The 23,623-nt window shown below is 39.5% G+C and overlaps 1 protein-coding gene across 1 annotated transcript in view; it reads left to right on the plus strand.

Annotated features, from left to right (window-relative positions):
• The first annotated feature begins 2,713 nt into the window (after positions 1-2,713).
• The window catches only part of UBA2 (ubiquitin like modifier activating enzyme 2), a 41,353-nt gene continuing 20,443 nt past the window's right edge, over positions 2,714-23,623 (plus strand). Inside the window, exons 1-8 of the mRNA XM_028123532.2 lie at positions 2,714-2,895; positions 4,748-4,831; positions 6,179-6,249; positions 7,829-7,893; positions 9,298-9,398; positions 11,056-11,177; positions 16,775-16,842; positions 17,303-17,424. Coding sequence (XP_027979333.1) covers positions 2,758-2,895; positions 4,748-4,831; positions 6,179-6,249; positions 7,829-7,893; positions 9,298-9,398; positions 11,056-11,177; positions 16,775-16,842; positions 17,303-17,424 — 771 coding nt within the window. The 5' untranslated portion in view covers positions 2,714-2,757. The remainder of the gene's footprint in view (positions 2,896-4,747; positions 4,832-6,178; positions 6,250-7,828; positions 7,894-9,297; positions 9,399-11,055; positions 11,178-16,774; positions 16,843-17,302; positions 17,425-23,623) is intronic.

The following is a 23,623-nucleotide window of genomic DNA, read 5'->3' on the forward strand; positions in this document are numbered from 1 at the left end:
TTTGAATTTGTTAAGGTGGGCAAGCATTTTACACTTTAGACTCAAAACTCACACACACAAATCCAAATCCACAAAGAGAAGCAAAGGCCCTCAGAATTAGGTAACAGCCCAGACGGGTCTAGGGGAAGAGAAAGGAGGCAGGAGAGAAGCCAAGGAAGGTGGCTCCCATTCCCTGAGTGTCCAGAGGGATAAGTAATATCAGCATCCTGGGAAGGGCCTCCTTTTAAATTTAACCGTAAGGATGGGGTCCTTGTAAAAGTCAGCCCTCTGTAGGGAAAGAACATCAGCAGCCCAGCTGTGTGCAGGGGTTCCCTCCCCAGCCTCCAGGGAGTACTCCAGCACTTCCTGCACTCATGCCTCAGGACAGCAGCCTGAGTATTCCTCAGAGACTAGAACAGCTTGTTGTGCGGTTGGTGAACCAAGCAGCTGATGAGAAAGACCACAGAAATCAAAAGCATTTTCCTCTGTTTTCTATCTTTACCTTTTTTCTTTTAAGAATTTTTTCTTACTGAGGGGCGCCTGGGGGGCTCAGATGGTTAAGCGTCTGCCTTCGGCTCAGGTCATGATCCCAGGGTCCTGGGATCCAGCCCTGCATCGGGCTCCCTGCTCGGCGGGGAGACTGCTTCTCCCGCTGCTCATGCTCTCTCTCTTTCTCTTTGTGTCTCGAATGAATAAAAAAAAAAAAAAATTTTTTTCTTACTGAATATATTTGACATATAATATTGTGTAAATTTAAAGTGTGCAATATGTTAACTTCATACATTTACATATTGTGATATGATTGCTGTTGTAGCAATATTTAGTATGTTAAAAAACAAAATTCAGCTGATTGAGTTTGAAGATCTAACTGGCTTTACTCAATGATTCATGATTCTGACAGCATCCCATCTAGCAAGTAGAAAGGAGTTCTGAGGTGTTCAAAATGGGAGGTGTTTACTGGCAGAAGGATGGTGGGACAGGAAGTTAGAAGAGTAGATTATTTCAGGCAAGGTTACCTAACCTTACAAGGGTCTTATCAGGCAGATTAAATCACTAGTGCTGACCAGGAAATTCCAGACTGATTGGTTTAAAATTCCACTCCTGAGAAAGGCTGAAACTGCAATGAGGTTAGGTATTAACCTTGGTTTAGCACAAGTGACTCCATTTTTAGCCTTTTCTTTCTTTTTTACAAGCACCTCGATCACATTACATAATTATCTTCCTTTTAGTGTTTGGGATAATTTTTTCTGATTTCAGAATTAGCATTTTCTTTGAGGAGCATGAGCATCTGGAAATACAGAAAAGCCTAAACAAGAAATAAAAATTATCCACAATTCCATCACACACAGATACACAAAATATTAACTGTGGTTTTCTTCCTTTTTAATATATTTTTGTTTTTACAAAATTTAATCTTACAAATAGTTTTGTATCTTTTTTTTAAAGATTTTCTATTTATTTACTTGACAGAGAGAGAGACAGCGAGAGAGGGAACACAAGCAGGGGAAGTGGGAAAGGGAGAAGCAGGCTTCCTGCAGAGCAGGGAACTCGATGCGGGGCTCGATGCGGGGCTCGATCCCAGGACCCTGAGACCATGACCTGAGCCCAAGGCAGTCGCTTAACCGGCTGAGCCACCCAGGTGCCCCAATAGTTTTGTATCTTTTATTTAATGTTATATTGTGAGAATTTTTGAATATTTCCAAATTACCCTTGTTTAAAAAAAAAAAAAAGACAAGAAGCCCCAAATGGAGTTGCTTAGGCTAAGTCTCACATCACCAAGCAGAGACTTACAGTTAGGGTTCTCCCAGAAATGGAATTTTAAACCAGTCCATCAGGAATTGCCTGATTAGGGGTGCCTGGCTGGCCCAGTCTGATGAGTGTGTGACTCTTGATCTAAGGGTTGTGAGTTTGAGCCCCACATTGTGTGTAGAGATTACTTAAATATTTAAAAAATTAAAAAGGTAATCTACCTGATAATCCCCTAAAGTAACCTTGTAATAACCAATCCACTTTTGTATAATTTCCTTGCTCCTTCTCTCTTCCAGCCATGAAAGTCTTTCATTTTGTACAGCTCCTCAGAGCTTTTTTATCTCCTAGACTGAATGGTGCCCAATTCTAATCGAGTTTTGCCCAAATAAAATTTTTTAGATATGCCTCAGTTTGTCTTATTACACTCTCTAGAAAAGCTTTGCTTTAGAATCCTTACTTATAGCTACGGGAATGCTTGTTTTCCCATCTCTTGACCACACGGAATGTTGCACTTTTTTGTTTGCTGGCTTCATAAGTGAAAATGATTTAAGTACTATTTTACATTTCTTTGTTTAAATTTTATGTTTATTGCTCATATTCATTTTCTTTGTGAGTGCCGCTTCACATCCTTGGCCTGTATTTGTTGTTTGGGTGGTATCTGTTTTCTTGTTAATTTGTAAGAGCTCTTTACATACAGGGACATCTATTTTCTAAGCTGTAAGCCTTGGCTGCGAGTTCAAACCCCAGGCTAAAAGGTGGCCCTTAGGTTTCCTAAAGCCAGACAGCGGTTCTTTGCGCGTGAAAAACACGGCCGGCTGGAATACGGCGGGAGGTGTGACAGCTCCTTCGCGCAAAGCCCACCGTGGACCCAGGCAGTTCACTCCACAGGTCCCGGGCGTCGCCCGCTCGGCGCCAACTGGCGGCCGCAGTGCGCAGGAACGGAAGCTGGGCCGCCCTTCCCCCACCTGCTTCCGGTCGCGGCTCAGTTCTCGCGCCTCCGCCTCCGCCGCGGCTCGTGGTCGTCCCGCCATGGCACTGTCGCGGGGACTGCCCCGGGAGCTGGCCGAGGCCGTGGCCGGGGGCCGGGTGCTGGTGGTGGGCGCGGGTGGCATCGGCTGCGAGCTCCTCAAGAACCTCGTGCTCACCGGCTTCTCCCACATCGACCTGGTGAGGGCCAGGCGTGCGCGCGGGCTGAATGGCGGGCGGCATTGCCGGGGCCGGGGGCTCGGGCTCCGGAGGTCCGGACCAGAGTTGAGGTGGCGGGGGTGGCGGCAGCAGGCCTGGAAGCCCCGAGGTCGTGGCTGCCTGCGGAGAGGGCGCTCTTCGGCGGGGCTGGAGCGGGCCTCCCTGCACGCCCGGTCCGCTCGGGACGCCAGAGAGGCCGCGGGCCGGGGTCTTCCGGGCGTCGCGCCGCGCGGCCGCCCCCTGCGTCCCTAGCAGCGCCAATTTGTGGCGGCTGTAGGCTGTGGGAGCGGCCTCGTGTCTTTTCGCTTCAGAGCAGTTCCCCAGCTTTAGTGGGAGGCAGAGGTGATTGTTTGAGTCTCGTGGATGTTGTGACTTCATTTTGGCGGTCTCCCTTAACTCAGAAATACTGGTCCAGAGCAGAGGGTGGCGGTAATAGGAGCCAATACATACTGAGCGCTTGTCCCGAGCCCGGCGCAGTTCTGAGCGGTTAACTTGCATTAACGCATCTAATCTTCGCTACCTCCGTAAGGTTGCAAACGCTATTTTCATCCCACTTTTTTTAACAGATGAGAAGAAAAGTGAGATTTAGAGGGGTTTTAGTAACTTACTTGGGTCACGAAGCAACTGGCAGGACTCCTTTGGGACTCGCGCTCCTCTGTTGTGGGTACAGTCTGCGTGACTGTCATTGTTATCTCCGTAGACACACTCGCTTACGTCGTTAAAGATGTTGGTGAGGATTTTAACTTTGGCACTCACGTAGAGTGGCTGTAATTTTAAATTATTTATATTAAACTTTTTAGAGATTGGGGATGTTAGGAATTTGGATGTGAGTTTAAATTGTCTTAAGGTGTGGTGGAAGCACGGAATGGAAAAAGTAGAAGTAGCAGACTGAACTAATGAGTGACTGGGGGGGAAAGAATTTACACATTTTTTCTTTGGCTGTTAAAAGGTTAGTCTTCCCATCCAGTTCTGTACTGCAGATCCAGGTACGATTGTGCTTTAGCTGGTAACTACTGCATGTTTAAAAGAACCGTTTTGTAATAGACGAGACCGTGGATTGGGCACCTGAAAAATGCTGATTCTTTTTTATTTGATTTAATTTTTGTAATAAATGTGGAAAGTACAAATAGAAAATGTTTAGGTGGTTATATAATGATTTTCAGAAATTATAACCCAAACTGTTAAGCTGTTTCACGATTAGAACGTTTGATTACTCTTCATATAAATTTATTGAAATGGAATGAAAGTCTTTAAGTCATTATTATTTTCTTCCCTTATGTTTATTTTTAAGCAGCAATTAGATAAAACTTAAAATGTGACACATTTTTAACCTGTAGACATTTCCTTTAACAGCCCTTAGGTTAATAATAATTGTAAATGGAGTTGTGTGTAGATGAAGACTTGAACTAAAGCAGCAAACATTCAATAACTGTCAAGTGTCATTTAAGAAAAGAAGTCACAGTTAAATCTAACATACTGGATTTGAAAGAGCAATTAGATTGATAAATGAATTATATATTTTCAACAGACATATAATTTTATGGCATCTAAGGAATTTCCAAACATACTTTCCACAATGATTAAACAAAAAGATGCGTCCTTTCTAAAATATTTTTGAGAAAGTTATCTCAAATTGAATCCCGAGTTTTTTAAAATATGTGTTAAATTATTTTTACCAGTTTAATAATTTTGCTATTACTGGCTGAAAATGAAAAGCATTTTTTCTGCTAATGTAACAAATAGCAAAAGTTTTGGTTTATGGATGCTGAGGATAGTGATACTGCTCAAACATACCAGAAAATTTGTGATTTATCTGGAGTTTGTGCACTTGTAGATTGATCTGGATACTATCGATGTCAGCAACCTCAACAGGCAGTTTTTGTTTCAAAAGAAACATGTTGGAAGATCAAAGGCCCAGGTAACATTTTTCTTATATACTATTTCTATTTATTCATTAATATTTCTGCACTTTGATGGATCTTCTCTTTCTGATATCAGATTAATTGGGACTTTTCAGTAGGAGGGAGAATATGGGGGAAGCCACCTCTTTTTACTGGAGATTGTGACGAATAAAGAAGTAAAGGACTACACCCTCCTGTTTTGGTCTTCTGAGGAAGTAGATGTGCTCTACCCAATCCAGTAAATGGTGTCCCCTTCATATTTAAATTTCTGATTGTTTGCTTAGGATGAACATCATTCCAGTGTTCCCCAGAGGTTGACTGCTCCTATATTTGAGGGCAAGAGAAACTACAGCCTATGCTCTTGTTGCACTTTTTCTAAAAGGGTGGCCTTCCCTGAGGTTCTAGCCACCTTGACCTTTCTTTAGTTCCTTGAGTGTTCCATCTTGATTCAGGGTTTTATTTATTTATTTATTTAAGATTTTATTTCTTTATTTGACAGAGACACAGCGAGAAAGGGAACACAAGCAGGGGGAGTGGGAGAGGGAGAAGCAGGCTTCCCACTGATCGGGGAGCCCGATGCGGGGCTCTATCCCATGACCCTGGGATCATGACCTGAACTGAAGGCAGACGCTGAACGACTGAGCCACCCAGGCGCCCCTTGATTCAGGGTTTTAAAACACCTTTTCACTTTGCTTTTCTCCCAACTTTTTTGGCAGACTTCCACTGTTTTCTCCTTTTTAGTTTTCAAATTTTGGCTTGCTTCTCTAGGGATACACTCTCAATAAACCTCGTAGACTAAGTCAGACCTTCCTCTCCTAACAACTTCTACTTTTTCTTTAAAATTTTTTTACTTATTTAAGTAATTTCTGTACCCAACTCAGGGCTCAAACTCACAACCCTGAGATCAAGAGTAGTCTGTTCTGACTGAGCCAGCCAGGCGCCCTATAGCTTCTACTTTTTCTAGGTATCATTTATCATAGCTTGTAGTTCTGTTTATCTACATTGATCATAGTCGCTTTGGCTCACCAAGTGCTTCATGCAGATCCTGGCACATAGAAAATAGTAAATGTTGAATGAATGAACAAATCACACTTAGTTACTGCATTTTATGTTTTTGTTGAAGCTTGCCATTTATGTAGATGTGTATAAGGGAAGGGGCCAGCTCTCCTGTTATTTTATAAATATGTATAGCTTAATCTTAATGAAATTTTGTCACATTTTTATATTTCTTTAGTTTTTAATATAAATAGGATATGTAAGTAGGTGAAATGGCAGTGTTGTGTGCCATAAATAAACTTGACATACAGAGAGAAATGTTGTAGCTATTTAGTAAATTAGTAATTTAGTGTTGTTTGTTTTTCCAGGTTGCCAAAGAAAGTGTACTGCAGTTTTACCCAAAAGCTAATATCATAGCCTACCATGACAGCATCATGAAGTATGTTCTAATTATTATGTTGCAAAATTGTGTTTGTTGTCAATTAAACTTCGAAAGCATTAGGTATTTTTAGTAGCCAGATACAGGAGTTTGAAGTCATTCTGCTTTTTAAAAATGATTTTTCTATCCTAACTATAGAGAACAACCTGATGGTTATCAGAGGGGAGGTTGGTGGGGGGGTGGGTAAAATATGTGATGGGGATTAAGGAGGGCACTTGTGATGAGCGCCAGGTGTTGTATATAAGTCTTGAATCGCTACATAATTAATATACTGTATGTTAACTGAAATTTAAATAAAAACTTAGAAAAAAATGATTTTTCTAGAAAAATTAAAATGTGGTAGCTTGTGCCCACATAAGTTGAGTTTTATTAACAGTTTATATATATGATTTAAATGAGTTAGATAAGAGGAAATAAGTAAGATATTTTAATACTTTAAATAAGTTACATGGAAACATAAAGGGCCTTAAAGTTTTGTTTTTTGTTTTTTTTTTTAAAGATTTATTTATATGACAGAGAGAGGGAACAGAAGCAGGGGGGAGTGGGAGAGGGAGAAGCAGGCTTCCTGCCGAGTAGGGAGCCCGATGTGGGGCTTGATCCCAGGACCCCGGGATCATGACCTGAGCCAAAGGCAGCTGCCTAACCGACTGAGCCACCCAGATGGCCCTATAGTTTTGTTTTAAATAAAGATACACTTAAACTATGAAAAATCCTTAGATGTGATGATTCAGACTTCTAAATATATTGCTCTCATTCTGACTGATTTCAGTTCTGGTCTTTTTTGGTTTAAAAGGTTCCTTCCCAAAATAATTTGTTTATTTGGACTATGACTTTTGTAATATAACGCTAGGAATTGTGACCGGGCCATAGTTTTCACCATACATAAATATGCTCTGATCTCAGTAAAGATAGAGTAAATATGTAATTTTGGAAGTGTTGGAACAAAGGAACCCTGGGTCTAAATTATCCTTTATAGTTGTTGTCTAACTTACAAGTAAGTGGTATTAGAAATAATTACTTGTTGTTTGAGGTCTGGCATTAGAGAAAGCCTTATACTTTCTCAGGAAATCTGTATCCAATTTTTTTTTATTTCTGGATGTTTGCCCTGCAAACCTTCCTATAGCTCCATAACCCCCTTACCCTGTGTTGCTTTCCCAGTGCTGCTAAAAGCGGGGACCCTAGAGGCCTGAACCTTGCCTGATCCTGACCATGTGAGGTGAAGCGAGAGGCCAGGCAGATCCTGGGAATGTGTTCATTATATGTTCCCAGGCTGCCCAGAGAAGGCCTGGTGGGACTAGTGAAGTCATGCCATCTTTCTGCCAGTTTGAGATCGTGCTCTTGGGCCCCAGATTGCTGACCAAAAAGGATGTCAAGTCACAGGGATTAAGGGGAAATTATTTCTTTGAAATCTGATACGGTGTTTCGAAAAAGTCAAACCTGTTATATGGTACATCCCCATAATATCAGTTATTTTTGCACTGTTACTTTAGTATGCTTTTTAGGACCCTGTATTCTGCTGTGAAGATCTGGTATAAGACCAGTTGTTTTGGTGACACTTTTGTTTTGTTTTGTTTTGTAGCCCTGACTATAATGTGGAATTTTTTCGACAATTTATATTGGTTATGAATGCTTTAGATAACAGAGGTGAGATTATTTTAATACATTTAATTCCTAAGTATTTCCCTTCCCCCGTAACAAGGCTGTTTCCACAGCCTTTTAGTGTTTAAAGTATTTCCTTATGAGTTACATCTAGAGGGGAGTAAGGTTAGGTTTAAAATTTGCCAGTTGATTGTAATTTTAACTAGAACTGGTTTCAGGCAGGAATTTAGCTATCACATACTCTGCTGTTCTAGCAAAACGTGTGAACATAGAAGTTGTTAAAATCGCTAAAGTGGGTGACTACATATGGTATGTGGGTGTGTGCTTGTTTCAGAGTATCCCATCACTTAAGCACAGTGCGACTTCCTTCATTTACATGGAGATCTAAGAAATATCAGTGTCTGTATCTCACATCTCAAGACCAGTTAAGTCAGACTCTCTGAATGGCGCCTGAGCATGTTTTTTCCAAATTTCCCACGTGATGCTAAAGTGCGATCGGGGCTATAAAACCACTGTTTTAAGACTGGGGCAAGAGGATGTCAAAGTTCGTATAGATGCCATGGATCTTGAATTATTTTAGGTATAGGTTGGTGTTGTAAGATAACAGGCTGGATTCTGTTTAGATGTACACATTTTAGACCATTTAAGCTTTCCACAATAGGGGGTTATGTTTCTTATAATCAGGTGTTAGATAGACAGTCATTGTTCTACATGTAAAACATTTGTGGAGTGGTTCATAACCATTTTGAGCCTGAAATACCAAAGAAAAAACACAAAGTAGCATGAGGAAGGGTCAGAAAGACTTTTTTTTTTTTTTAAAGATTTTATTTGAGAGAGAGTGTGCCGGAGAGTGAAGGGGGAGAAGCTGAGAAAGAGAATCTCAGGCTGACCCTGTGCTGAGCATGGAGCCTGACACAGCCTAATCTCGCGACCCTGAGATCATCACCTGAGCCGAAATCAAGAGTTGGGTACTCAGCTGGCTGAGCTACCCAGGCATCCCTGAATGACTTTTAACTAGACTCCTCTTTATTCCCCTTGCCTTAAACTGCCTTAATAGTTCCAAGGGGATATTCTCCACTCTCCATTCATTTCCATGTGTTACCTGATAATTTTATTAGAATAATAGTAAGGACTCAGAACACACTGAAACAGTGTTTTAGCCAAGATTAATAGAGTAGGCACAGCAACAGAAGAGAAAGGTGACACTTTAGAATCCAAAAGTTATTTATAGGTGTGCTTTTCCTGGAGTAAATTTGTGATATAAATTCCTTATGTTTGGAGTTTTGCTAGTGAATGTCTCTTTAAGTGTAACCGTTTTATTACTCTGGTCATAGCTATAAGAAAATTACATAACAAATTAAAAAAAAATAGTTTGGGTAAATGTTATCCTAATTAAAGTAACTGATTTTTCCCCCCATAAACTCCTGCTAACTAGTATTTTTCTTCCAGCTGCCCGCAACCACGTTAATAGGATGTGTCTGGCAGCTGATGTTCCTCTTATTGAGAGTGGAACTGCTGGTTACCTTGGGCAAGTAACTACCATCAAAAAGGTAAAGTAAGTTTTTACTTCCCAAATATTTATTTGGGACCTTAAGGAGGGAAGAAGTAAACTTTAGATTTATATGATATGGGCTCGTCAGCATCCAAGATGTAGGGATTTTTGTGCTCTGATAAAACTTAGATACTATAAAGGTAATACAAAGAATATAGGCAGAGATTTTTTTAGCTCTGTGCTACTTTGCTTCTGTAGCTTATATATTAAAATTATTAGACTGGTAAGTTTAATGACTTTGCCTTTTAAAATTCTTTGTAGCTATGAAACTACCTGTGATGCCATAGTTGGTGTATGATAAAAGGGCCTTCTCCAAAGTTACTTTTTATCTAAAGTCTGGACTTCAAAGATCTGAAGAGTACTTTGAAAATTTTTGTTGTATTTGTGAAATATTTCAGACATTTAGAGAAAATCAGAGAATAATAGAGCAAATAAATACCTGTGGACTCATAACCCAGTTTTATAAAATTCAGCATTGTGATCTTTTTTCTTTTAGTTCTTTTAGGAAATTAAACATAGATACATTTGAAGAGTCATTTTGCAGGTTTTGAAACCAAAATTCGAATTAGCACTTAAAATTTGCTACTTTTGTCCATTATCTGGTAGTTTACCCATGTTGGAAATTGTGGCTCTGCTGCTTTTGTTTTAGCTGATGAATGCTCTTGGAAGCTTATTTAGTATCCTTTTGCAAAGACTTGTAAATATCAATGTGTATTAAATTTAGTTAAATCAGTGGAGTCCTTCAGGGACTGTTTATAGGTCACAGCAGTCGTTCTCTTATCCACTGTGAATTTGGGGGATGGCTGCTTGTCATATGGCTGCCCCCAAGAAGGTTTATTGAAAGGACACCAGAAATGGTATTACGGAGAAAATCCTGGATCTGCTGTCATTTATATTAAAACAATATTTGCAGGTTTGGGTTCTTTAACCATTATTAGAAAGACATTGCTCGTTACCCTGATCCTAAGGTACTAGTATGTATTAATACTGAGGTTGAGAATTGCTTGAAATAAGGAATGTTCATTTCATGGTTTTGAAAGATCGTCTTAGGTGCCATAGACTTCTCTCAAGGATTCCTTACAATGCAAATTAAAATGTAACCCTAGCTCAACAAAATGAAGAGTATTTTGTTTGGTAATATCTAGGATTTTTCTGTGAATCTAGGTGGTTCTTGAAATTATTAATTACTTTTAATTTTCTTAATTTTTAGGAGATTATAAGGTAAGGCTATGAATATTATTTAAATAACTGAGGTCCACACCTTTGAGAGATAATTGGTTATAGAAAGCTGTTGTTTGTCTTTCTAGTAGTTTTTCTTTTGTTTAGTGTGATTAAGGTAAACTTCTTGTATTTGATATTCAGGTGCAGTGTGGCTTTTTTTTGTTGTTTTTGGCTTGTTGTAAGTGTTGTTTACTGGGCCAGGAGTCAGAGGAATCCTGGCTTAGACTTAGCTATGACTGATTGATTCAGTTCACTTTTGTTACATTTCCTTGTTTGTAAAGTAAGGATTTTGGAGTCACTGATATTTTAAAATTTTCTTGACAGTATAAAACCCAGTTAGAATGTAGATGAATGAATATTTATGATGATTACTTCATGATGTTGAGAAACCACCATCATGGGATAAATACTTTTCTCATATTCTGACTTTGCAGGGTGTAACTGAGTGTTACGAATGTCATCCCAAACCTACCCAGAGAACTTTCCCTGGCTGTACAATTCGTAACACCCCTTCTGAACCTATTCATTGCATCGTTTGGGCAAAGTATTTGTTCAAGTAAGAGGATATATATTTTTGGGTGTATTTTCAGTACTGACGATGGGAAATGGGATCATTTTTATTTTTATATCTTAGATTGTATTTATGAGGGATATTCTTTTAAATATGGCAAAGAGATGCTCTGTTAACTTTGTTATTTCTTGTGCTAAATTCAGCCAACATTGCATGCGTGTCTGTTATATACCATGGACTATTTAGGAAGCCTGATATTGGAGACAGGCATATAACTAAATGAACAGAAGTCTGTGTATTTGGAATTATAAAAACATACTTAGAAGTAATTCATTGGTTAAAAAAGAAATCATGGAAGTTAAAAATACTTTGTAATGATAATGAAAATACTGCATGTGAAAGTTGGATGCACTGAATGTGGCAGTTGGAAGAAAAGTTCTAGGCTTAAACACATGAAGAAAGATGAACATTAATGAACTAAGGACCCAACTTAAATTAGAAAAAGGAGAAACTCCAAGGAAATTAGTGGGAAGGATGGAATTGAGGTAAGAGGAAAAAAATACTTTGTGAGTTCAGTCATGAAAAGGAGAGGTAAATAAATGGGGAATGTAATCTTAGCACAGATTTAAATGGTAGTAAAGAACAAAAGGATGATAATAAAAAGACCATGCCTGTATACAGAAATTTTTAATGATCTGGATAAACTTTTTTGTTTTTTTTTTTTGAGTTTAGAGAGATAGCACCGGGGAGGGGCACAGGGAGAGGAGAGAATCTCAGGCAGACTCCCCACTGAGTGTGGAGCCAGATAAGGGGCTCGATCTCATGACTCATGAAATCACAGCCTGAACCGAAACCCAGGAGGGGGATCCTTAACTGACTGCCACTCGGGTGCTCCTGGATAAATTCATTTTGGGAAAAAACTTAAAACAAAAACAAAAACCTGACTCAAAAAGAAATAAGAAAGCCTAAACGGTACTATACTTGAGGAGAATTTAATAAGTGGTTTGAATTCTGAATAATGCACCAAAACTATCTGAATTTACTGGTGATTTCCACTGAACTTGCAAGTACCATATCATTATAATGTTAAGTAAATTGTCCCAGGGACATTTTTTAAAACCTGAATACTTCTCAGTTTGCATTATGGGGCTATCATGTCTTTGATAACAAAACCATTTAAGGCCATTACAGAATAAAAGGAGAATTTCAAGACTTTTTTTTAATTTATTTATTTGAGAGAGAGCGTGGGGAGGGGCAGAGGGAGAGTGGGAGAGAAGCAGATTCCCCATGGTGCACAGAGTCCGACAGGCTCAGTCTCATGACTCTGAGATTAAAACCCTGAGCCAAAATCAAGAGTTGGACGCTTAACTGACTGAGCCACCAAGGCACCCCTCATGACAAATCTTCTTCTTTTTCTTCTTCTTCTTCTTTTTCAATTTTATTTATTTGTTGGGGAGAGAGAGCACAAGCAGGGATAGTGGCAGGGAGAGGGAGAAGAGCAAAGAGCCGGATGTGGGACTTGATCCCAGTACCCTGGGATCACGACCCAAGCTGAAGGCAGACCCTAACTGACTACACCACCCAGCCATCCCAAAAATTCTTAATAAAATAAGAACATTTTATCAACCTGGTAAAAGATACCTTTTACAAACCCATAGCAAACATTGGTTTTCTTTATTTTTTGATTAAGGTAATAACGTGTATGCACTCAGAAAAGTACACGTATAATGGTATAATAATGAAATTTCATAAAAAATATACTTCTAAGCATTATTTGGCAAACATTTTTTTTCTTTTTAACAGATTTTACTTGTTAGAACAGTTTCAAATTTACAGAAATAATGGGAAAGAAATACAGAGTTCCCTCTATTAACATTGTTAGTATGATACATATGCAGTGATTAATGAACCACTATTGGTAACCTTATTTTAACTTAAGTCCATAGTTTATTCATAAAGTCCTTTGTTTTTACCCAGTGTCCCTTTTCTGTTCCATGATACCACGTTACCATTAGTTGTCTGTCATGTCTCTTTAGGCCTCCTTTGGCTGTGGTAGTTTCTCAGACTTTACTCCTTTTTGATGACCTGATAATTTTGAGAGTGCTGGTTAGGTAGGATGCCCCACTATGGGAAATTTTTTTTCATGTTAACACTGTTATTAGCTATTGGGAGGGAAATCACAGCGGTAGATAAATTGCCATTTTCATTACATCGTATGAAGAGTAAATATGTTACTGACATGTATAACTGAATGTTGGCCTTAATCACCTAACTAAGGTAGTGTTTGTCAGGTTTCTCCACTGTAAAGTTACTCTCCCCACCCCCCCTTCACTGTTGTACCATACACTTTGGAGGGAAGTCACTATGTGCAGCCCACACCTAAGGAATGGGAGCTGTGTTCTGTTTCCTTGAGGGCAGAGGTATCTACATAAATTAAATTAGAGTTCTTCTGCCTAGAAGGTTTGTCTTTTCTCACCCATCTATTGATTTATTCATCGTTTATATCAGTATGCATTCATATTGAATATATTTTATACTTCGGGTTAAGTCCAATAGTATATTTTGTTGCTCAGATTGTTCTAGCTTTGGCCACTGGGAGCTCTTTCTGTTAGCTCTGTGCTCTTAGACATACTGCCATCAATGTGAGTGGGGTGTTTGGGGAGCAGTTCCTTGCTTTCTGGTACTATATGTTCCAGGCTCATTATTGTTATTTCCTGCTGTAGAATCAGACCTTTCTCCAAAGAGCCCTGGGTCCTTTTTTTGAAGAATGGCATTAGAAACCAAGATCTGAATGCTTGGCATGCTATTAGTTGTCATATCTTTTAGGCCCTTTCAGCCAACAGAGCAAATATATATCTATGCTAATCTGTATATATACACAAATTTATAAACATATCTGTATATTAAGGTAAATATGAATTCATACTGGTGTCTCCAGCTCTAATCCATTACTACAGGGGTCATTCTAGCTTCTTCCTCCCCTTGATTATCTGTACAGTCCCACTCCAACAGTCAGAAACTTCCGCTATTTGCCAACCATATACTTAATATAAGCGTTATTTTTAAAATTTTTAAAAAAGTTTTATTTGAGAGAGAGTGTGCACACAAGTGGGAGTGAGGGGCAGAGGGAGAAGCAGACCTCCACTGAGCCTGACACAGGGCTCGATCCCAGGACCCCGGGATCACGACCCGAGCTGAAGACACCCAACCACCTGAGCCACCCAGGTGCACCAATACAAGCATTATTTTTAATGATAAAAGTTATAAATCATGGGGCGCCTGGGTGGCTCAGTCTTGAAGCGTCTGCCTTTGGCTTGGGTCATAATCCCAGGGTCCTGGGATCGAGCCCCGCATCGGGCTCCCTGCTCTGCGGGAAGCCTGCTTCTCCCTCTCCCACTCCCCCTGCTTGTGTTCCCTCTCGCTGTGTCTCTCTCTGTCAAATAAATAAATAAAATCTTTAAAAAAAAAAAGTTATAAATCATCCCCTTTGAAATCAGAGCTGGCATGAGGATGCCCGTTATTCCTGCTTCTACTTGGTGTTGTAATGAAGTTCCTAGGCCATACAATAAGACAAAAAGGAAATACAGGAGAAGAGTTGGGAAAAAAAGAAACAAAACTGTTGTTTGCATACAATATAGTTACCTGCATAAAAAGCTCCAAAGAACCTATAGACAAATTATTAGAAATAATGACAGTTTAGCAGCATGGCCAACTAAAAGATTACATTTCTATATGCAGCATCACGCAGTTAAAAAATATAAGAATAGATAACTCACTATAAAATTGTATAATTAAATATTAAAGATACCTAAATATAAAGCATCTAAAAGCATGACATACTCTCAGGTACTTAACAAATCTTGATTTATAAGACCCAATATGGAAAATTATAGTAACCATTGGAACATAAAAAGAAGGGTAAAATAAGAGGAAAGAATGTATTTGTGGATTGGAAGTTTTAATATCGTGTGTGTGTCATTTGTCTTCAAGTTGATCTATAGATTCAAATGCAGTTCCAATCAAAATCTCATCAGGGTTTGTACTGGAACTTGTTCAGCTGATTATAAAATTTGTAGAATAAGACTTAAACATTCCTGGAAAGGAGTAGGTTGAGGTGACTTGTTCTAATAGATGTCAAGGTTTAATATAAGCTAAAAGTAACTTACAGTGTTTTGCTGGTACAGAGATAGAAACACAGACCACTGGGACAATGTAGAGCTCATGACCAAGGTTACATACGAGATGGCAGATGAAAGAAGGGATTAAATAAAAGGACAATTCATTATCAGTGTGGAAAAAACTATATTCTCTACTTTAAAGAATATATAAAAATTAAGTCCAGATGGATTAAGTATTTAGATGTCAACAGAAAAAATCTTTCTAGGGGCGCCTAGGTGGCTCAGTAGGTTAGGCGTCTGCCTTCGGCTCAGGTCATGATCCCAGGGTCCTGGGATTGAGCCCTGGGTCGGGCTCTCTGCTCGGTGGGAAGCCTGCTTCTCCCTCTCAGACTCCCCCTGCTTGTGTTCCCTCTCCCACTGTCTCTCTCTCTCTCTCTGTCAAATAAATAATAAAAAAAACTTAAAAAAATCTTTCTAATATAGGGGAAAATCTTCAGGGAACAATGTCTTAAGATATAAAGTGCTAACCGTAAAAGAAAGGATTGATTCATTGAAATTAATTAAATATCTCTTGTCAAAAGACATGAGAAAATATTTGCAACATAAAGTCAACTAAAAATTATGATCTTAGAATATATTCCTGTAATCAAGAAACAGGCAACCTGACAAAATAATATGAACAGGCATTTTTTTTCACTTAAAGAGAAACCCACATAGGCAGTAAGCAAATGAAGATATGTTTAACTTCATGACTAACAGGGAAAATTAAAATCACAAGATACTATTTTATACTCAGTAGTTTAGTAAAATGTTAAGTCTGGAGAGGAAGTGAATCAATAGGAACTCTTACATGCCATTGTGGGGGTGAAAATTGGTACAGTGACACTGGGAAACAAGTGGACATTTTCTTGTAGAGTATATCAGGAGTTTTGAGAAACTTTGAGATGATAGCTTTTCCTTTTTTTTTTTAACTGCAAAGGATTCCTTTGGAAAGATAGCTTTCTTGTAAGTCAAGTACTTGAGGAAAGGTGGAACATTATATTCCTGTAAGTGCTATTAAATAGTTTTTAGGATAACTGGATTAACAGAGGAGAATTCCTGCTTAATATATTGTTTCTGAAGGCCTTTTAGTAGTAAAGAGGTAGAGTACCATGACAAAAACGTCTCATGCACTGCTTATTCTTACACCTAGATCAGCGCTCAGCGTAGCAGATGTGTAATAATGTTTTTCTAATAGCTAGCTGCAGGTGTATTTCACAAGTATCATTCTGGCATTAGAATGGTATCCACGTAAATGTAGAAGCTGCTCACCTGTGTCTTGATCAGAGATTTTAACATAGGAATTTGCAGAACCTAGATGATAGGAATGAATATAGGTTTACTAAAATTTAGCCTGCCAATTGTTTATTCCTCATTCCTCCTATAGATTTGGAATATTCTAAGTTAGTTGTTTTGAGGGGAAGTAGGAAAAGTAAATATTCAGAATATTTTGTTGAACATAAATATTTATTACTCTTATTATAGCCAGTTGTTTGGGGAAGAAGATGCTGATCAAGAAGTATCCCCTGACAGAGCTGACCCTGAAGCTTCCTGTGAGTAGATTGGGATATGTTCTCTTATTTAATGAGGACTGCCTTTATTTTGCTATCTTAATATTGATAGCATAAGAGGAGAAAAAAATAATTGCTGTTTTGTGTTAGTGTATTATGTGTTTAAGATGGATTATTTCATCTTTAAAACAGTGTTTTAAAAAATGAGTAGTCCCATTTACTGGTGAAGACAAGATGCAGTAATTTCACAAATGTAGTAAATAGAGCAGAGTTGTTTCCAGATCTGATTACAGGTCCCTATTTTGAACTGTTCTACATGTAGCCTTAAGAAACTGAGGTAGGAAAAGATGCTAATGAGCATATTATTTTTCTTTCTCTTTGAGCTCCGAATGTATCATGTGCAGATGACTTCCACGAATGACTCTTTTTTCCCCCCAAAGGTAGATGAGAGCTTAGTTCTACATTTATTATAGCTGAGAATAAAAGGGTGTTCATTTTATAGGGGAACCAATGGAAGCTGAAGCCAGAGCCAGAGCATCTAACGAAGATGGTGACATTAAACGTATTTCCACTAAGGAATGGGCTAAATCAACTGGATATGATCCGGTTAAACTTTTTACCAAGGTTAGATTTACTTTCTTCATAATTATGGATAGATTTATTATTCTGTTTGTTTTAAAATAGTACATGAAGTATATGCTTTTTATGCCTAATGTTGCCTTAATAAGTTGATTGATGTCATCAGGGTAAGCAGGTTTTGGAATTTTAAAGATTTTATTTATTTGAAAGAGAGTGAGTGAGAGCGAGAGCATGAGCAGGGGGAGGGGGAGAAGCAGACTCCCCTGCTGAATAGGGAGCCCGATGTGGGGCTCGATCCCAGGACCCTGGGATCATGACCTCAACCAAAGGCAGTTGCTTAACCAACAGCCGTGCAGGCACCCCTAGGTTTTGGAATTTTAGCACTCGTGATAAATCAATATAGCATCTTCATAAGAATTAAAATAGAGAGGCTCACTTATACACTCTTGGTTTACTTTCCTTCCCTCACTTACACTGAACTTCTTGGTTTTCCTTATAACTGATCTTTGGTTCCTGCTGTTTTTCATCTTCTCTTATATCCCTTTCCTGCTCAAATCTCTTGGGAATCTGATATGTACTTAATTACTCTTGAATCCCTAATCCGCTCGTTCTTGGTCAAATCCTTCTCATTAGTATTTATTATTTGCCTGCTGAATATTTCTAGAGAAATCTACAAGATTGTTTTAATTGGCTCGATCTAATTATAGTCCAGCTAGGTATTCATGTCTATGTTTATTTTTTTTTAAAGATTTTATTTATTTATTTGAGAGAGAATGAGAGAGAGCACGAGAGGGAAGAGGGTCAGAGGGAGAAGCAGACTCACCGCTGAGCAGGGAGCCCAACGTGGGACTCGATCCCGGGACTCCAGGATCATGACCTGAGCCGAAGGCAGTCGCCCAACCAACTGAGCCACCCAGGCGCCCCATGTCTATGTTTATAAAGTCTTTACTTCTTTGCCTTCACTCCCTAGCAGGTTTATCATAATAGATACTTGAAGATTTCTCAGCTTTTCTTGAACTGCCTAATACACTCCTACCAGATGAGCAGATGACCTTAAGGATTTATTAACAGGTTTGAAGCCATTGGACAGATGTCAAGAGAAGGTCGCACTTTGTGCGTACTTTCCCCCCCTGCTATTTGAAAGAAATCTCTTTAAGTAAAGATTAATTCTACTTTTCCTTTCCCCTTGTACCTTTGTCTTTTTTTTTTTTTTTAAAGTAGGCTCCATGCTGAATGTGGGGCTTGAACTCAAAACTGAGACAGAGTCACATACTCTACTGACTGAACCAGCCAGATGCCCCCTGTACCTTTTAAGATTTTTTTCTTTATCGCTGTATTTTGCTAGTTTAATTACAGTATGTTTTGGTGTGGGTCTGCTTTTGTTGATTTTGATGGGAGTTCTTTGTGTCCCCTGGATCTCTGAATATGTTTCCTTCCCCAAATAAGGGAAGTTTTCAACTATTACTTTAAATAAATTTTTTGCCCCCCTTTCTCTCCTTCTTCTGGGACTCCTATAATAAGAATGTTAGTTATGTCTGGTGGAGTCACTGAGTTCCCTAAGTCTATCCTCATTTTGCATAATTCCTTTTTTCTCTTGTTCAGCTTGATTACTCTCCATTACTCTCTTCTAGGTCATTAATTCATTCCTCTGCTTCTTCCATCCTGCTGTTCATTCCATTGAGTGTGTTTTCATTTTTTTGTGGTTCCTGAAGATTTTCTCTGATCCTTTTTTGTCTTTCTCTCTTTCATGGCTTGCTGATTTTCTTTAGTAATACATTTGGATTTCTTTCTCATTATTCTTTGCATATTTATTAGTGGTTTTGCCATTAGATTTGTATATAATCTCTTCTGCATATCAGTCTATTAAGTTGATGGTGGTTTAAGTTTGAACCCATTCTTTTTTTTTTTTAAGATTTTATTTACTTGACAGAGAGAGAGACAGCGTGAGAGGGAACACAAGCAGGGGGAGTGGGAGAGGGAGAAGCAGGCTTCTGGTCGAGCAGGGAGCCCGATGTGGGGCTCTATCCTAGGACTCTGGGGTCATGACCTGAGCTGAAGGCAGTGACTTAACCAGCTGAGCCACCCAGGTGCCCCTGAACCCATTCTTTATGCCTCTTCTCCACGCCTTTTAGATACATGTTGTTACATTTTATATCCTTTTATTTTGTGAGTTCCTTGACTGACTTTTTACAGAAATATTCATTCTAACTGCTTTTGTGTTTCCTTTCTTTTTTTTCTTTTTTTTGACCTGAGCCTTGATTGTGTTTCCTTTCATCCTGCCACTTTCGGTCTCCTTTCCACTCGAGGAGTCCCCTTTAATATTTCTTTCTTTCTTTCTTTTTTTTAAAGATTTTTTTTATGTATTTGACAGAGAGATAGAGAGCACAAGTATGCAGAGCGGTTAGGCAGAGGGAGAGGGAGAAGCAGACTCCCCGCCAAGCAGGGAGCCCGATGCGGGGCTCAATCCCAGGACCCTGAGATCATGACCTGAGCCGAAGGCAGACACTTAACCGACTGAGCCACCCAGGCGCCCTCCCCCCCTTTAATATTTCTTGCAGGGCTGGCTTAATGGTCATGAACTTTTGTTTGGGAAAGTCTTTATCTCCTATGTTGAATAATAGCTTTGCTGGATAAAGTATTCTTGACCACAGGTTTTTCCCATTTAGCACTTTGAATATATCATGTCACTCCCTTCTGGCTTGAAAAGTTTCTGCTGAAAAATCTAGCCATAAGGGGTTTGTCTCCCTTGTAAGTTACTGTCTTTTGTCTTGCTGCTTTTAAATTTTTTTCTATCGCCGTATTTTGCCAATTTAATTTTATACCTTAGTTTTCAAACAGTATTTTCTCTCTGCCTGGCATCTTGATCTTTCCTGGCTTCTGTCTGCTTTCCAGCATGCGTAGGTCCTACGCAAATGGCCTGTACTCCCTCCAGTTTATGTTTCCTCTCTTTTTCCTCAGTGCAAGAGATGTCATAGGTTGACTCTTAAACCTGTTGCATTTATTTCCTTGTTACAGCCTTTTCTTTAGAAAATCAATTTTGGTTGTGCCTAAAATGTACTTAATTCTGTTACGGATAGTGACAGTATTTTCCAAACTTGTGTGCATATACCTATTCCCATTCCAGTTTGAGCAGTGTTGAATGCCAACGTAATCTCAAGTACATCTCCAATCTGTTCAGTAGGTAACTAAGCATCTGCTGTGTGCTGGTCACCACTCTGATAGGAGATACAGCAGTGAATAAGATGGGAAGTAGGGTTCCAGCTCTTTGTAGGTAACTCATAGTTTAGAGGGGAAAGTCAGACATTGAACAAGTAATACCAAATTCAGAGTGTTATGACATTAAGATCAGATGCATTAGAACCCTTTAATACTAAGTAGACTTAACATTGTTATTAGACCTAGTATGAGGTTTCAAAAGAGGCTTTCCAGAGGAAGTGACATTTCAACCCAACACTTTAAAGAATTGGGCTGGGGATAAGAATGCTACATGTAGGGGCGTCTGGGTGGCTCAGTCGTTAAGCATCTGCCTTCGGCTCAGGTCATGATCCCAGGGTCCTGGGATTGAGTCCCGCATCGGGCTCCTGCTCCGCTGGAAGCCTGCTTCTCCCTCTCCCACTCCCCCTGCTTGTGTTCCCTCTCTCGCCATGTCTCTCTCTCTCAAATAAATAAATAAAATATTAACCAAAAAAAAAGAATGCTACATGTACACAGAAGGTCTCAGGTCGGAAAACTGAAATAATTCTCATTAAAGGGGAGACTGGGAAGAGGAATCGAAACATAAGCTGAGGCTACATCAGGCAAGACTTCCTAGATCATGATAAGGATGCTATACCAAGGCAATGAGAACCCATTAAAAGGTGGTCTGCAGGATCAGATACAGAGGGTATGCTGTGCACCATTCTAGGACCTGATATTCCTATTGTAATCAATATGGGACAGTACCTTCTGAAGTTGTACAGTGCTAGAATATAATCTGAAGTACAGCCTATCTGCATTCCCAGTGGAGGGTGGAGAAAAAGTAGATTTAACAAGACTTAGGTTGTTTAGGGCACCTGGGTAGCTCAGTTGATTAAGTGTCCAACTCTTTTTTTTTTTCTTCTTAGTATTTTATTTATTTATTTGACAGAGAGAACAAGCAGGGGTAGCTAGAGGGAGAGGGAGAAGCAGGCTCACGCTGAGCAAGGAGCCCAACGCAGGGCTCGATCCCAGGATCCTGGGATCATGACCTGGGCTGAAGGCAGCTTCTTAACCAACCGAGCCACCCAGGCGCCTCAGGTGTCCAACCCTTGATTTTGGCTCAGGTCATGATCTCAGGGTTGTAGGATTGAGCCCCACGTTGGGCTCCATGCTCAGCAGGGAGTCTGCTTAAGATCCGATCCCCACCCCCCTGACCCCCGTTCATGCTCTCTCTCTCTCTGAAATAAGTAAAATCTTTTTGTAAAAAAATAAAAGACTTAGGTTGTTCAGAGTGAGGAACAGTGAAGAATCAGGAATGATACCTGGTTTCCTGCCAGGCAGCAGAATGAATAAGGTGCCATTCTCTGAGGTAGGTAAGGTGGGAAGCAGATGTGTTGTGTAGGGGTTAGAGGATGAGATAAGGTGATAGAATCAATTTGAGATTCCTCTGGAATATTAGAGTAGGGACAGGTAATTCTAAAGGCAAGCAGAGAGGTTTAGACTGGGATTTGCAGGCCCGTTTGTAAGCCTAAGAGAAAAGAGCATGAAGATGGTTTAGTACCATCTTAGAACTCTGAGGGATTCCCAGTATTTAATAATTGGATAAAGGGTGTGGAGCTTGTGCATGGAAAACCATGCTAATTCCCCATTGCCTGGGAGGCTTTTCAGATAAGTGCTTAAGGTCCTCTATAAAATGTGTCTAACCAGTTTTGTTTCCCAAGTCATACTGAACTTATCCTTGCCTATGCATCCATTTCAGATGTTACCATCTCCTTAAACTATCCTTATTCCTCAGAACAAAATTCCTTCTGGTACTCAAAGCTGTGTGATTCTCACACTGAATTTGTATTCTAACTATTTGTATATTTGGCTGGTTTTCCAAAGATTTAAGGATACTTCATAAATACTGATTGAATTGAATATATTTTGATAGAAATAGTTCTGAATTTTTGGGGTGCCTGGGTGGCTCAGTTGGTTAGGAAGCCAACTCTTGATTTTGGCTCAAGTCATGATCTCGGGGTCATGGGATTGAGCTCTGAGTTGGGTACTGGGCTCATGGGGGAATCTTAAGATTCTCTCCCTCTCCCTCTGCCCTCTTCCCCCATGCTCACTCTCACTCTCTTTCTCTCTAAAATAAATAAATCTTTTTTAAAAAGAAATAGTTCTGAATTTTTTTATTAAGCCAATTTTAAGTTCATAGCTGACACATAAAATAAATGTATTGACTAAATCAACTGACAATAGAAAATACAGCTGAGGAAAAAGTAAATATAATAAAATCATCTGAAATTCTACCACAGGATAGTGCCATTCATGTGATAGTCTCTCAGGCTATATATAATACAGCTTATAACATGATTTTATTTTGTTTTGTTTTTGAGAGAAAAGTGTGTGAGTGGGAGGAGAAGGAGAGAATCTTAAGCAGGCTCCATGTCCAGCACAGAGCTTGACTTGGGGCTCGATCTCATGACCCTGAGATCATGACCTGAGCCGAAATCAAGAGTTGGACATGACTGAGCCACATGGGCGCCCCATAACGTTTTTGAAAAAGAAATTGTTTCAGTCTTGGGCTTTTGGGGGGGCCAGACCACATTTCAAAGATGTTACAGGTGGTTAAATTCTGGTTTTGAGCACTGTACTTTTAAAATGTATGTTTGGGGCTCCTGGGTTGGCTCAGTCAGTTAAACATCTGCTTTCGGCTCAGGTCATGATCCCAGGGTCTTGGGATCAAGTCCCGCATCTGGCTCCCTGTTCCTTGGGGAGCCTGCTTCTGCCTCTCTCTCTCTCTCTCTCTCTCTCTCTCTCTCTCTCTCTGTCTCTCAGGAATAAATAAAATCTTAAAAAAAAAAAAAAAGCGTCTGCCTTCAGCTCAGGTCATGATCCCAGAGTCCTGGAATTGAGCCCAGTATCAGGCTCCCTGCTCAGTGGGGAGTCTGCTTCTCCCTCTGCCCCTCCTCCCTGCTCATGCTCTCTCTCTCATCTTCTCTGTGTCTCTCAGATAAATAAATAAAATCTTTAAAAAATAAAATGTTTCTGCTTTATTGCTATACCCATGAACTTGGAGATA

The sequence above is a fragment of the Eumetopias jubatus genome, unplaced genomic scaffold, assembly GCF_037043125.1.
Source record: "Eumetopias jubatus isolate StellerSeaLion01/CBP00866 unplaced genomic scaffold, mEumJub1_p1.0 scaffold_10, whole genome shotgun sequence".
Classification (NCBI taxonomy): Eukaryota; Metazoa; Chordata; class Mammalia; order Carnivora; family Otariidae; genus Eumetopias; species Eumetopias jubatus.